Genomic DNA, 15904 nt, shown 5'->3' with positions numbered 1-15904 from the left:
AACAAAACTTTATATTAATAAAAACTAAAACTCGTATAATCCTCTTGGATAATTCATATCTGGTGCATTGTAAAGAGAGGAGCTTGACTGAATCGATGATCCGGCATCTAAAAGGTTCAACTACAAAAAACATAATGAATTATATATTAGTAAAATGCACAATTGAATTTTTACCTAATCGAAAGCAAGTAAATTTTACCTTGCTTGAAGATGTCTTTTTCTTTTTCTTCATGGCATTTGAGATCTTTTTTTTAGGTTTGATCCAAGTCTGTTCTTGGGCCGGCCTCTTGTTTTGAGACGTGACGGGCTTTGAAGGTCATTCACATCGCTTAACGTCGCTTCTTCGAGGGATAACAAACTTTTTCCTTTGTTTCTCTCTTAATATTCTTGCATCTCGGCCATGACTTTTGCAAACGTTCGGTGCAAAATTTCGATCAACTCCTCGGACTCGGATGCAAATTCGAATATATTGTGCGACCAAAACACCAACTTGTCGAATCTCTTACTTCTCGGCTCCAGTAGAGACTCATCTTGGATACTCTTAATGTATGTGTGCCTCCTCTTTATATTCTTGCTCCAGCGTTCCAATGTGTATTTCGGTGCCACGTTATTAACTCTTTTGATTTTGTCCTTCAAAAAAAATGGAAATGCGGACTAAAATTAATTGGAGACTGAAAAAAAAAAGGCTTGATAAGTTTGGTTACAGTTAAATTTGGGTGTCAAACATAGACATTAATACAAAAAATTTAACATCAAATTCGAAACCTTAAAGTATCAAATTAATAAATCTTTTATCTTTATAAACTTTTTATTTTTTTTATTTTCTTGGATGTGTGACTAATTCTTTATAGAGTAAAGTATAGTTTTTGTCCCTAACGTTTGAGGTAAGTCCCAAAGTTGTCCTTAACGTTTCAATCGTCCTATTTATGTCCCTAACGTTTCAAAATTGACTCAATGTTATCCTGCCGTTAGGGATCCGTTAATAAAATTGACGGCGGGACAAAATTGAGACGGTTTTGAAACGTTAGGGACTTAAATAGGACGAAAACGTTGGGGACAAAAATGATACATAGAAATAAATTTTAATTTTATTCTTTAATAATATCAATTTTTTACTATACATAGTATTCAATTATTTTTAATCACATTTACACTCAATCACGTTATTTTTATTCTAAATAAATTTATTTTTTTTAATTTTACACTTAAAGTAATGTAATTTTTTTGTAAATAAATAAATTTTACATTTTCATTCTAAATAAATAATGTAATATGATTAGAATGAAAGTGTAAAATTATAAAAAAATATAAATAATGTAATTAAGTAATGAAAGTAAAATTACATTATTTATTTAGAATAAAGCTATAAAATTTATTTATTTATAAAAAATTATATTACTTTAAGCGTAAAATTATAAATAAATTAATTTATTCATAATGAAAGTGTAAAATTATAAAAAAAAATATAAGTAATGTGATTAAGTAATGAAAGTAAAATTACATTATTTAGAATGAAAGTGTAAAAGTATAAAAAATTAATTTATTTTGAATGAAAGTGTAAAATTATAAAAAAAAATAAATTATAAGTAATGTGATTAAGTAATGAAAATAAAATTACATTATTTAGAATGAAAGTATAAAATTTATTTATTTATAAAAAAATTACATGACTTAAGTGTAAAATTATAAAAAAATTAATTTATTTAGAATGAAAATGTAAAATTATAAAAAAATATAAGTAATGTGATTAAGTAATGAAAGTAAAATTACATTATTTACAATGAAAATATAAAAATTATTTATTTATAGAAAAAATTATATTACTTAAATGTAAAATTATAAAAAAATTAATTTATTTAGAATGAAAGTGTAAAATTACTAAAAAAAATTACAAGTAATGTGATTAAATAATGAAAGTAAAATTACATTATTTAGAATGAAAGTGTAAAATTTATTTATTTATAAAAAAATTACATTATTTTAAGAATAAAATTATAAAAAAATTAATTTATTTAGAATGAAAGTAATGTGATTAACTGTAATTTAAAAAATAATTGAATATTATGTACACTAAAAATTAATATTATTAAAGGATAAAATTAAAATTTATTTTTATGTATCATTTTTGTCTCTAACGTTTTCGTCCTATTTAAGTCCCTAACGTTTCAAAATCGTCTCAATTTTGTCCTACCGTCAATTCTGTTAACGGATCCCTAACGGTAGGACAACATTGAGTCAATTTTGAAACGTTAGGGACTTAAATAGGACGATTGAAATGTTAGGAACAACTTTGGGACTTATCCCAAATATTGGAGACAAAAACGATACTTTACTCTCCTTTATATTCATCACACTTGCTACTCAACACGTAGATCAGAGCTTTGGATTGTGGGTAGGTGTTGGTTGATGCGGTTTTGTCTCGTTGCCTTTCTTGGAGGTGTTTGGTGAGGGTGTTTATGGATTTGTAAACCAAATATATAAACGAAACTCTTAATCTCTGCACAAAAAAGAAGAACAATAGAACATCACTACCCACATATTTTAGATAGGGGGAGTTATGCATGGGTCGACCGGGCTTTTGTTAGACATGGACCCATGCTAATATTTTACAGGGTCTATTTAAAAATCTAAACTAATCTGAAGTAAATTGAAATCGGGTAACAATCAGTAAATATTATTTTGTAAATTTTATATAATAAAAAATATTGGAGGTTATAGAATTTATTATTTTTTTGCTATCATTAACTATCAACTCAATTATTTTAATTTAGTTTTTTTTAGTCTAATATTCTAACAAATTTTATTTCATATTTTTAAATATTAATGGCTAACTAATAATAAAAAATAATAAATTCTTACTGTTCTTTAGCATTTTTCTTTGTATAATAAGTGTTCGGCTTGTCGGGTGCCGAACGGTTCGGGAATCACTTTCCAAAGCTTCGTGGTTCCTGCCTGACTGCCGGGTGTAGGTTCGGGGGAGGACAACTGATCTTCCGAATTCTTCGAGTTGGATGGGGGGTGTCACCTGCAAAGATACTCCGACGCTCAAGTCAGCGATGTGTGCAGGCGAGGAAGAGAGTAGGGTCTGTTAGTGACGTACCTTGGGGAGGGGTAGGACCCTCCCCTTATATACCCTGTCAGTAGGGCGGGTCCCACAGGAGGAGGTCTCCTTCTTGGAAGTTTCCTTTCCCCCAGCTGTCATACAGCTGGTGACGGGGGTGTGCCCGGGTCGTAGATCGGGTGGGTTGCACATGCGAACCCGACCGAAGAGGTCGGGTCGCGTACGGGTCGGGTCGGCCCTAGTGCTAGCTGGGCTGGGCCGTAACAGTGCCCCAACGCGCCAGCCGTGGTTGGCGCGTTTGACTTCATCGAGTGTGTGTTGTCGCTTTGTCGGTTCATCATGCTCGGGACGCGCCTTCTACGCGCGTTGGCTTCCTTGGTGCAGGGGTGCGCCGTTTGGTGCCTCGTTTTTCATGCTGGCCATTAATTACTCTTAATGATTATTTTGAAACCCGTGTGAGATGACCATTTTGCCCCTGCCCTTCGCACTTCTCCTCATTGGTTTTCTCCACGTTCCTCTACAGTTTCCTTTCAGTTTCATTGTTGTTGCTATCACGCTTCCCTTGCTTTCTCTCTTCTTTCTTTCAAAAATCCTTGCTGTGGGTTCTTGCTTCGCTCGGACTTCATTGATTGCTCCATTTTCTCCCATTTCTAGCTTCTATCTGGTAAGCTTCCTTATTCTCGCCTCTGGAAAAGATACAATGCCGTTTATTTTTGTAACACCCTACCACACAAAGCTTTACGTTTAAGTCGTAAAACAGAGGTGATGTGGTATTACGACCTCTAAAATAAAATAAGTACATATAATAGCAGAAGAGTTATAATATGCTAGGAGCCTTGAAGGATAGGGAAAATAAAAATCGCGAGATAAAAGCGCAACGCTCAAGGAACGAGTTAACTTGCATGCTAAGAAAACTGTAACTGTCAAACATAAGATAACAGAAGTAGGAATAGAGTGCCAAAGATACAAAATAACAAGCTCCTAACTCAGCCTGCGAAGTCAAGACTGGCCGGAGAATATTTACACATATATACATACATATCCAAAACCCAAAAGTACATACACACAATCCTGCCTCTCCATAAACCTCTAAGAGGATCAAAAAGGACAAGTTATGCGGAGAGAAAGCTAAGTACATATATATACATCACTGTACAGCAAAACTATACAACAACACTATCCAGTAACCCCTCCGCTTTAAGAGTCCAGACGCCTAACGAGATGGCTCCCGACCTGCATCTGAAAAACAACAACATAGTATGGAATGAGAACCGGAGGTTCTCAGTATGGTAAAGGTGCCACACACATAATATATAAGGTCCTGGGAATGCCAGAGGCAATCCTAGAACGCCGACACTCAGATTGTAGAGCTTAAAGTATTAAACAGAAACCATAAAAGGTGGTTTCCTAAAAATATTTAATCCTAACTTAACCTTAAATCTAAGTCCTATACTGCCATTCCTCCATACCTCCAATTCCATCATGCATTTTCACAGACAAATAAACAGATAAAGGCAAACACAAGAAAGTTACAACTACTGCAGGTAACAAATACACATTTAGCATGACAAATACAGATAGGCACACCCAATTAGAGCACAAGCAAGTAATTCAAGTAATATGCATATGATGCATGCCTGTCCTATGGCTGATGAGGCTCATCTGTCGGTTATCCAGCCAACCCGACAAGTCTGAATTGTCCTTAGACTGTCCCCCGACGTGCATCCCCAAGAGTCTATGCATAGATTTTTCTCAAATAATCAATATTGCTCAATGGGGGTAACATTCCCGGGAATTTATATAGTGCCCGGTCACACTTACGTCGTAGGGTCAACAGAGTATCGAGTTTTCAACCTGGTACACGTGGTGGCAAGCCACGGCACTTAATCCAGGGAATCTCGTATCTCAGATTATTCAAATTCATAAGCCATATAAATAATTCAATTATAGTTCCTCAACATCCACATCATTCTCAATTGCATCTCATTCATCATCATACATTAAACATATTCAATCCTTATCCTTCATTATCACACCTCCCATTCCGTCCATCAATAGTTTCAATTCAAAACATAATTCATTCTTTTCTAAGAATCAAACTTCAAACTTAAAACATACTCACTTTCTTAATAACTCAAAATCAAACCATATAACATTTAAATCTAAATCTCTTTTAAATAATCATCTAAACAAAATCTCTAATTTTTTATAAAATTTCGGCAGCATCTCCTCTAAAACTCGGACTTTGCCACCCTTTTCGGGTCCAAACCTGCTTTCTTTTCAATTCAACATACCCTTCCTCATCATCATAACAGTCACCACAATAAATCTACTTCAGATTTACAATTATATTCATACAATATTCAAATCCAACAACCAAAATTCAACTAAGGATCATAGTTCACTAACCCTAGGCTTCTAACACATAATATCTCAAATCAATAATTCACCAAATCATTAGCACTAGACCAACCATGTTCATCAACAATAACATTCACCATCCAAGATTAATAACTAATTATCCAATAAACTTCAACCAAATATATTCATCAACAAATTACTAAACATTAAACATACACCTGCATTCCAACTTATCCTATGGCCGTCTAGCCTAAGTTTTCACAGAACATTATATATTAAATGCAAGAAACCTAAACCATACCTTAGCCGATTTCCACGTAACGACCAAAGCTATTTATTCAAAACCAAGACAGCCCCTCAAAACTCAACTAATCCGCTTCCTCCAAGTTCCAGTATTCACAATTTCAAGCTCCAATTATTTATTTTCAACCTAATACACATTCATAATACATATATACCCAATTTAATACTCAAAGCTCAAATTTAATGAAATTAAAATAGAATTATCGTATCCTCACCTTACTCAAGCTTCACATAAGCAAGAGTGAACGTTTCTCTCAAGCTAATTGGATCCTAAAACATCAGAAATCAAAGAAATTCAATATTCCCACTTAAAATTCGAAAATTGGGGGAAGATGAAGCTGAGAGTGAAATATCAAGTTACCTATGAAATTGTTCCGGTAGAAATGTAGAGCTCGACGCGGTGAACGCGTGGCCGCAAACGGTGCGGCGATTGGAGCTCGGACGGAGAAGTTACGGGGATCGGAAGTTAACGTAACAATTTTGACGTTCTTCCTTTCTTCTCCCTGATGCTCTTCGACGCTGCCAAAAATGGGGAGAAGAAGAACGTGGGTTCACTTAAAGGGCTGGTCCGGTTGGGCCCGGTTCAACCGGTTCGGCCCGTTCGGTCTAATTTTGGACCGATTTCTTCGAAATTGGTGTCAAAATTCTCGTTTCGATGAGCTCTATCCTAATTTAATATAATATTCACATTTCTAATCTTCCTTATTAAAAATTAATTTATTGACTAATTATCTACTAATTTAACCGGGGTTTACATCCTACCCACCTAATAAAGAATTTTGCCCTCAAAATTCAAATCTAGTTACCTGAAAAGAGATGTGGATAGTCTTTTCGCATATCTGATTCGAGTTCCCAGGTATGTTCCTCAATACCAGCTCGACTCCAAGCTACTTTTACCAATGATACTTCCTTTCCGCGTAATCGTTTAATATTAGTATCATCAATTCTCACTGGAATTACTGGAAGTGTTAGATCTTCTCTCACTTGGATTTGTTCTGGTTCTAGAACATGACTTGCATCAGGAGTATACTTTCGAAGCTGTGATACATGAAATACATCGTGCAAATTCGAAAGGTATGGCGGTAAGGCAATTCTATAAGCCACTGGTCCAATTCTTTTCAGAATCTCAAACGGTCCAATATAACGGGGATTCAGTTTCTTGGTCTTAATAGCTCTTCCCACTCCAGTGGTTGGTGTTACTCTCAGAAAGACATGTTCTCCCTCTTCGAATTCCAAAGGCTTTTGCCTCTGATCAGCATAGCTCTTCTGGCGGCTTTGGGCTATAAGCATTCGACTACGAATCTTCTTTATCTGCTCAGTCGTTTCAGCTATCATTTCAGGCCCTAATAAACTCCTTTCTCCAGTTTCATACCAACACAACGGAGACTGACATTTTCTGCCATACAGAGCTTCATATGGAGCCATTCCGATGCTCGCATGGTAGCTATTATTATAAGCAAATTCCACTAATGGCATATATCGATCCCAGCTCGCCGGCTGGTCCAAAACACAAGCCCTTAGCATATCCTCCAAGGTCTGAATAGTTCTCTCTGACTGACCATCTGTCTTAGGGTGATATGCAGTACTCAAACTTAACTGAGTCCCGAATGCACGCTGAAAAGCTCCCCAGAACCTTGATGTGAAACGAGGATCCCTATCAGATATAATGGTAGAAGGCACGCCATGCAACCTGACAATCTCTTTAATATACATTCGAGCCAATTCCTCCATTGTGCAACTTATTCGGATAGGAAGAAAGTGAGCTGATTTCGTTAGTCGATCCACAACCACCCAAATAGCGTCACAACCAGATCGAGTTCTAGGCAAACCTATTACAAAATCCATTGCGATACTCTCCCATTTCCATTGTGGAATCTCCAAAGGCTGAAGGGTCCCTGATGGTCTCTGATGCTCAATCTTAACCTTCTGACACGTTAAACATTTAGATACATGCAATGCCACATCATTCTTCATACCTGGCCACCAGAACATCGCTTTCAGATCCTGATACATTTTAGTGCTCCCTGGGTGAATTGAAAACCCGCTCTTGTGAGCTTCCTTCAAGATACTTTGTCGTAGGTCTCCAACATCAGGCACAATAATCCGGTTCTTGAACCTCCATAAACCATCATGACCTTCTGACATTCTCCACTGTTTTCCCTGTTCAACTGCTGGTAATACCTTACGTAACGCTTCACTATCTTGATGAGCCTTCAGAAGTTCTGATTTAAAATCACTTGAAATTTGCAACTGACTCAAACACAGGATTCCAGATTCTTCTCTAACTCCCAAATTCAAACCTTGAAATGCCTTCAGTAACTCTTCCTCCCGTAGCATCATCCAAGCTGCATATAAAGACTTCCGACTTAAAGCGTCCGCCACAACGTTCGCTTTTCCTGGATGATAATTCAATTCAAAATCATAATCTTTCAGAAGCTCCATTCACCTCCTCTGACGCATATTCAACTCTTTCTGCTCAAAAAGATACTTCAAACTCTTATGGTCTGAGAAAACATGAAACTTAACGCCATAGAGGTAGTGCCTCTAAATCTTTAAAGCAAACACAACAGCAGCAAGTTCTAAATCATGTGTCGGGTAGTTCATCTCATGCGGCCTTAACTGCCGTGAGGCGTATGCTACAACATTCTGGTGCTGCATCAAAACACACCCTAACCCTTTCAGAGATGCATCACAATACACTTCAAACGGTTCACTTGATTCAGGTAATAACAATACAGGTGCAGTAGTCAACCTGTGCTTCAATGCCTGGAAACTCTCTTCACATTCCGGAGTCCAGATAAAAGGTGTATCCTTCCTAGTCAACTTAGTTAAAGGTAAGGCGAGCTGTGAAAATCCCTTAATGAATCTGCGATAATACCCCGCCAAACCTAAGAAACTCCTGATCTCTGTCACTGAAGTTGGTCGCTCCCAATTCATCACTGCTTCCACCTTAGCAGGATCCACAGCTATCCCCTGCTTACTCACCACATGGCCGAGAAACTTCACTTCACTCTTCCAGAACTCACATTTAGATATCTTAGCATATAACTTCCTGTCTCTCAGAATTTGCAGCACAGTTCGCAAATGATCAGCATGTTCCTCTCCAGTCTTAGAATAAACAAGAATGTCATCAATGAAGACAATAACAAACTTGTCCAGATACGGTCGAAAAATCCTGTTCATATAATCCATAAATACTGCCGGGGCATTAGTTAACCCGAAAGACATCACTGTATACTCATAATGACCATAACGGGTTCTGAAAGCAGTTTTCGGAATATCCTCGTCTCTAACCCTTATCTGATGATATCCGGATCGCAGGTCAATCTTAGAAAACATACCGGCACCCTGTAACTGATCCATTAGATCATCGATTCTAGGCAACGGATATTTATTCTTCACAGTGATCTTATTCAATTGCCGATAATCGACACACAGCCGCATACTCCCATCCTTCTTCTTTACCAGTAACACTGGCACTCCCCACGGAGAAACACTTGGTCGGATAAAATGCTTACCCAACAGATCTTCCAGCTGAGCCTTCAGTTCAGCCATTTCTAAAGGCGACATCCTATAAGGAGTAATTGAAATTGGACCGGATCCAGGTACCAACTCAATTGCAAATTCAACCTCTCGGTTAGGTGGGAATTCATTAATATCATCCGGAAACACATCTGGAAATTCACATACAACCGGAATTTGCTCTAAACTCTGATCATCACCTGATACTCCCGCAGTTAATAACATAATACCATGACATTCGGTTCCAGAACAGTTTACTATCATAGAGTTCAAATAGTAACTATTCACCACAACCGGTGCTTCTGACCCTTCTGGCATAAACTGTACTGACTTCTCAGAACAATCAAGCAAAACATGATTCTTGGATAACCAATCCAATCCCAAAATGAGATCAAGACCAGTCATAGGCAAACAAATCAAATCATGCACAAATTCACGCTGTTGTATTCGAAAGGGAACTTATGGACATTCTATCCTAGTCACCATAGCTTCATGAGTAGCATTATATACTTTCAAATCATAACCTAAGACCACCATTCTCAATCTTAATTCATGGGCCTTTTCAAATGCAATAAATGAATGACTTGCTCCTGAATCAAATAAAGCATTTAAGATTTTACCAGCCATTTCACAATTACCTCTAATAAGTGTCTCAGATCCCTCAGCACCAATGGTAGAAGTTGTGTATACTCTCCCCGGCTGTTGCACCCTACCAGTCTCATACTTCTTCTTCTCAGGGCAATTACTGGCTATATGCCCGGGCTGTCCACAGGAATAGCACACTTCAAGTCCTAGTCTGCACGGAACTCCAGGATGATACTTTCCGCACTTCTGACAATTCAGATCCTGCTGTGGCTGCTTTCCAAACCTTTTTCCTTGATTAACAGTAATATTCGGCCTTCTATAATTACCCTGACCCTGAGTCTGCTGCGGAACAAAGCCTCCACGCTTAAAATTCCTACCTCTCGGAGCAAAATTCCTCCCTGAAGGCCTCTGAAAAGGCATCCTCAAACTCCCTTTCTCTGCTGCCGCCTTCCTCACACAATCCTCAGCCACCCTACTCTTATTCACCAATTCAGAAAACACCCTGATCTCCATTGGGGCAACGAAGCTCAGAATATCGCTCCGAAGACCTCCCTCATATTTAATACACTTCCATTCAGCAAAATCTTCAGGCGCACCTTGACAGATACGAGAAAAACGACATAACTCCTCAAATTTACTGGTATACTCAGCAACAGTCATTTGTCCCTGCTTTAACTGCATTAATTCAAGTTCCTTGGCATTTCTAGCTGAATTAGGAAAGTATTTCTTATAGAACTCTGTCCGGAAAACCTCCCAAGGAATCGCAGCACCATCAGGCTGCAGGATACGTCGTGTTCCCTGCCACCAATACTGAGCTTCACCTTGCAACTGATAAGTTCCAAATTCAACCCATTGCTCTTCAGGAACCTGTTGTGCCTGTAACGCCCTTTCCATAGCCTGAATCCAATTATCTGCATCAGTGGGATTTGAGGTTCCCCTAAAAGTCGGAGGGCGAACTTTCAGAAATGTAGCAAGTGTCATAGGACCGTCCTCATCATTATTGTTCCCATGATTACCCTGATTTATCTGATTACCCAGTGCCTCAGCTGTTGCCTGCATAGCTGCAGCCATATTTCCCAAGGCAGCCATAAAGTCTACTGGATCAGTCCCTGTGGGTACAGGAGTAACGGTGCCTGTCCTACCTCTACCTCGCCCGCGACCGCGTCCGCGAGTCGACATCTGGTCCCTATACACACCAAACAAGTGATATTAAGTTGATCAGTCTCAATATCGCAGGTCTAATGCTTTAAGTTCCAAATGCATGCTCACAAACGTTTATGCCATATATATCAATCAGATATCCTAATAGCACATAAACACATATACAGAGAATGCACAGAAGTACAATCAGTCCGTCTTTCAGGCTCTATAGGAACGAACTGCTCTGATACCATAATGTAACACCCTACCACACAAAGCTTTACGCTTAAGTCGTAAAACAGAGGTGATGTGGTATTACGACCTCTAAAATAAAATAAGTACATATAATAGCAGAAGAGTTATAATATGCTAGGAGCCTTGAAGGATAGGGAAAATAAAAATCGCGAGATAAAAGCGCAACGCTCAAGGAACGAGTTAACTTGCATGCTAAGAAAACTGTAACTATCAAACATAAGATAACAGAAGTAGGAATAGAGTGCCAAAGATACAAAATAACAAGCTCCTAACTCAGCCTGCGAAGTCAAGACTGGCCGGAGAATATTTACACATATATACATACATATCCAAAACCCAAAAGTACATACACACAATCCTGCCTCTCCATAAACCTCTAAGAGGATCAAAAAGGACAAGTTATGCGGAGAGAAAGCTAAGTACATATATATACATCACTGTACAGCAAAACTATACAACAACACTATCCAGTAACCCCTCCGCTTTAAGAGTCCAGACGCCTAACGAGATGGCTCCCGACCTGCATCTGAAAAACAACAACATAGTATGGAATGAGAACCGGAGGTTCTCAGTATGGTAAAGGTGCCACACACATAATATATAAGGTCCTGGGAATGCCAGAGGCAATCCTAGAACGCCGACACTCAGATTGTAGAGCTTAAAGTATTAAACAGAAACCATAAAAGGTGGTTTCCTAAAAATATTTAATCCTAACTTAACCTTAAATCTAAGTCCTATACTGCCATTCCTCCATACCTCCAATTCCATCATGCATTTTCACAGACAAATAAACAGATAAAGGCAAACACAAGAAAGTTACAACTACTGCAGGTAACAAATACACATTTAGCATGACAAATACAGATAGGCACACCCAATTAGAGCACAAGCAAGTAATTCAAGTAATATGCATATGATGCATGCCTGTCCTATGGCTGATGAGGCTCATCTGTCGGTTATCCAGCCAACCCGACAAGTCTGAATTGTCCTTAGACTGTCCCCCGACGTGCATCCCCAAGAGTCTATGCATAGATTTTTCTCAAATAATCAATATTGCTCAATGGGGGTAACATTCCCGGGAATTTATATAGTGCCCGGTCACACTTACGTCATAGGGTCAACAGAGTATCGAGTTTTCAACCTGGTACACGTGGTGGCAAGCCACGGCACTTAATCCAGGGAATCTCGTATCTCAGATTATTCAAATTCATAAGCCATATAAATAATTCAATTATAGTTCCTCAACATCCACATCATTCTCAATTGCATCTCATTCATCATCATACATTAAACATATTCAATCCTTATCCTTCATTATCACACCTCCCATTCCGTCCATCAATAGTTTCAATTCAAAACATAATTCATTCTTTTCTAAGAATCAAACTTCAAACTTAAAACATACTCACTTTCTTAATAACTCAAAATCAAACCATATAACATTTAAATCTAAATCTCTTTTAAATAATCATCTAAACAAAATCTCTAATTTTTTATAAAATTTCGGCAGCATCTCCTCTAAAACTCGGACTTTGCCACCCTTTTCGGGTCCAAACCTGCTTTCTTTTCAATTCAACATACCCTTCCTCATCATCATAACAGTCACCACAATAAATCTACTTCAGATTTATAATTATATTCATACAATATTCAAATCCAACAACCAAAATTCAACTAAGGATCATAGTTCACTAACCCTAGGCTTCTAACACATAATATCTCAAATCAATAATTCACCAAATCATTAGCACTAGACCAACCATGTTCATCAACAATAACATTCACCATCCAAGATTAATAACTAATTATCCAATAAACTTCAACCAAATATATTCATCAACAAATTACTAAACATTAAACATACACCTGCATTCCAACTTATCCTATGGCCGTCTAGCCTAAGTTTTCACAGAACATTATATATTAAATGCAAGAAACCTAAACCATACCTTAGCCGATTTCCACGTAACGACCAAAGCTATTTATTCAAAACCAAGACAGCCCCTCAAAACTCAACTAATCCGCTTCCTCCAAGTTCCAGTATTCACAATTTCAAGCTCCAATTATTTATTTTCAACCTAATACACATTCATAGTACATATATACCCAATTTAATACTCAAAGCTCAAATTTAATGAAATTAAAATAGAATTATCGTATCCTCACCTTACCCAAGCTTCACATAAGCAAGAGTGAACGTTTCTCTCAAGCTAATTGGATCCTAAAACATCAGAAATCAAAGAAATTCAATATTCCCACTTAAAATTTGAAAATTGGGGGAAGATGAAGCTGAGAGTGAAATAGCAAGTTACCTATGAAATTGTTCCAGTAGAAATGTAGAGCTCGACGCGGTGAACGCGTGGCCGCAAACGGTGCGGCGATTGGAGCTCGGACGGAGAAGTTACGGGGATCGGAAGTTAACGTAACAATTTTGACGTTCTTCCTTTCTTCTCCCTGATGCTCTTCGACGCTGCCAAAAATGGGGAGAAGAAGAACGTGGGTTCACTTAAAGGGCTGGTCCGGTTGGGCCCGGTTCAACCGGTTCGGCCCGTTCGGTCTAATTTTGGACCGATTTCTTCGAAATTGGTGTCAAAATTCTCGTTTCGATGAGCTCTATCCTAATTTAATATAATATTCACATTTCTAATCTTCCTTATTAAAAATTAATTTATTGACTAATTATCTACTAATTTAACCGGGGTTTACAATTTTCTTGCCTTGGATTTGCATGTTTTTTTTTTATGCGAATCCATTCTGTGTGAATGGCATGCTTGATGGCGTTAGGTAGATAGTGTAGGGGGGTTACCATTCCAATACACTGGTTTCTAGCCTTCGCTTAGGATTTTCTAGGATTCGTTTTGGTTATGTTTGGTTGTAGTTATTGGATGTGCGAGCTGTAGTTTTCTGGGTTAGTTCCGACCTACCGAGCTCTTAGACTAACTGAGTGGTGCCCCCACTGTAGGTATGCCTCGTCACGTTGCACGGGCCTCCACCTCGACCGTGGCTTACGATCGATATGCCTGGGTGACTTCCGACGTGAAGGACTCCCCAAACCAAATGGGTGAGGAGGAGCTTACCGAGTTCCGTTAAGCCGAGTACTTGTGCGACGGAACTGACGAGGAGTCTAACTACGACGTTTTCGTTCCCGCTCCTCACGAGCGGTTATAGGAAGTCAACCTCCACTCCCCCTGAGTCGCCGAATGGATCTGGTTCTACAAGGCAATGTTTACCCAATTGGGGTTCGCATTCCTTTTTCTTCTCTCCAAATGGCGCTCCTTAACCGATGCTCCGTGGCGCCGTCGCAGCTGCATCCGAACAGTTGGCATTCCATCCGCTGTTTCGAGATGGCATGTGAATATTTAGAGCTGCCGGTGTCCGTCGACGTGTTTCTTTTCCTTTTTACCCTCACGAATCCCTCCAAAGAAGGGAAAGCAAGTAAAGGATTTATGTCCTTCCGATCTGCCCAGGGTCAGAGGATTTTTGGCTTGTTCGAGGACTCTTACCACGGGTTCAAGGACAAGTACTTCAAGGTGCGGCCAGTCAAAGGTCGCCATCCCTTCTGGCTGTCGTTGGAGGGGCAGCGCCTCATCCCGACGTATTGGAGTTTCGGGAAGGGGTCCAATACCTTTATTAAGGTAACATACAAAGGAATGTCCTCTGTGGACAAAAAGATTGCCGACGTATTGTTGGCCGTGTTTGGGAAAAATCTTGTGAACCCCTATCTCCTTATGGGTGACCGGGAGGTCGCTAGAAATTATATTTGTGAGTAGCTTTAACTTGCATTTCTTGCGCTACTATCACTTTTGATTTGTTATGCGGACTTCACGACTAACCGATTTCATTATCTTGTTGTAGTGGGGATGTCTGCCGAAGTGACCGGCCTTGAAAGCCTATTCAATACTTTTCTTGGCGGTGATAGCGATGAGGAGCAGGCCAATGAGAACCAGGAAGCTCCACCTGAACACAGTGAGGGCCAAGCCGTGCCCCCCCGGATGCTAACAAGGTGCCGATCCAGGGTGCTGATGGAGCTCATGTCTCAGTCTCTCCCCTCCGAGAAGAGGCCGTTGGTGCTGGCGAGAACTCGTCCTCTAGCCCGCAATTTGAGGAGGATGACGTGAGAATCATCAGCACCCCAAAGAGGAAGAGATTGTCCTCCAGCTCTGGGGGAGTCCTTACCATGATGGAGAGGAACTTCGATGCCGGAAACTTTATAGATTCTCAGTTGCTTCCCAGCACCGAGGACTATTTCCGTGGCGCCGCCATCGCCAGGAAAGCCGAGTTTGAGCTGTCGGGAATGCAGTCGGTGCGGAGGAAGCTTGAGTCCGCTGCTAAGGCCAACAATGAATTTAAAGTTGAAGTTGAGACGCTTCGGGAGCAGTTGTCCCAGGCGAACGAGAAGCTCAGAGCTTCCAAAGAGAAGGCCATGGCGGCTGAGAAAAAATTGAAGACTTCAGATGCTGCCGTTTCCCGGTTGACCAAGCGGGAGATGACTTTGGAGAGACAGCTCAACTCTGCGCAAGGTCGGGCGGCTGCGCTGGAGAAGGATCGCGACGAGGCTGTCTCGTTGGCCAAGGCTGCTCAGGCAGAGGCTGAAGAATGGAAGGGGAAGCACAAAGAGGTCGTGAAGCAGGGAAAGAGCGCCATCCTGATGACTGAAGAGGCTCTTAAGGCTCAGGT

General features: G+C 39.4%; 2 protein-coding genes across 4 annotated transcripts; both read right to left on the bottom strand.

Moving 5' to 3' along the window:
* Positions 1-4013: 4013 nt before the first annotated feature.
* On the bottom strand, positions 4014-13385 carry LOC148562976 (uncharacterized). 3 transcript variants are annotated; one of them, XM_088491686.1, is made up of 3 exons: positions 13177-13195; positions 9886-11018; positions 4014-4300 (listed from the first exon to the last, which is right to left on the bottom strand). In XM_088491686.1, the coding sequence occupies exons 2-3, from the start codon at positions 11009-11011 to the stop codon at positions 4275-4277; spliced, it is 1152 nt and encodes a 383-aa protein (XP_088347812.1). In that variant the 5' UTR covers positions 11012-11018; positions 13177-13195; the 3' UTR covers positions 4014-4274. The 3 variants fall into 3 exon arrangements, 1 of the variants encoding a protein (XP_088347812.1); XR_015886094.1 differs by lacking the exons at positions 9886-11018; positions 13177-13195 and adding an exon at positions 5724-5871; XR_015886095.1 differs by lacking the exons at positions 4014-4300; positions 9886-11018 and adding an exon at positions 11467-11753 and having other exon boundaries at positions 13177-13385.
* Positions 6524-7150, bottom strand: LOC148562977 (uncharacterized). The gene has a single exon (XM_088489691.1). The coding sequence runs from the start codon at positions 7148-7150 to the stop codon at positions 6524-6526; it is 627 nt and encodes a 208-aa protein (XP_088345817.1).
* Positions 13386-15904: the final 2519 nt, after the last annotated feature.

This window comes from Arachis ipaensis, chromosome B6 (genome assembly GCF_059453495.1).
Source record: "Arachis ipaensis isolate K30076 ecotype BB chromosome B6, ASM5945349v1, whole genome shotgun sequence".
In the NCBI taxonomy this organism is placed as follows: domain Eukaryota; kingdom Viridiplantae; phylum Streptophyta; class Magnoliopsida; order Fabales; family Fabaceae; genus Arachis; species Arachis ipaensis.
This window is presented reverse-complemented; position numbering and strand designations above follow the sequence as displayed.

What these genes read in the sequence shown, in the direction of transcription:
- LOC148562977 (XM_088489691.1), bottom strand. Translation starts at nt 7,150, where the DNA reads ATGGCTCCATATGAAGCTCTGTATGGCAGAAAATGTCAGTCTCCGTTG.
- LOC148562976 (XM_088491686.1), bottom strand. Translation starts at nt 11,011, where the DNA reads ATGTCGACTCGCGGACGCGGTCGCGGGCGAGGTAGAGGTAGGACAGGC. An exon ending in ATCTGAGACACTTATTAGAG is followed by an intron (nt 4,301 to 9,885) that starts GTAATTGTGAAA and finishes GTTGTTTTTCAG; the next exon opens with ATGCAGGTCGGGAGCCATCT.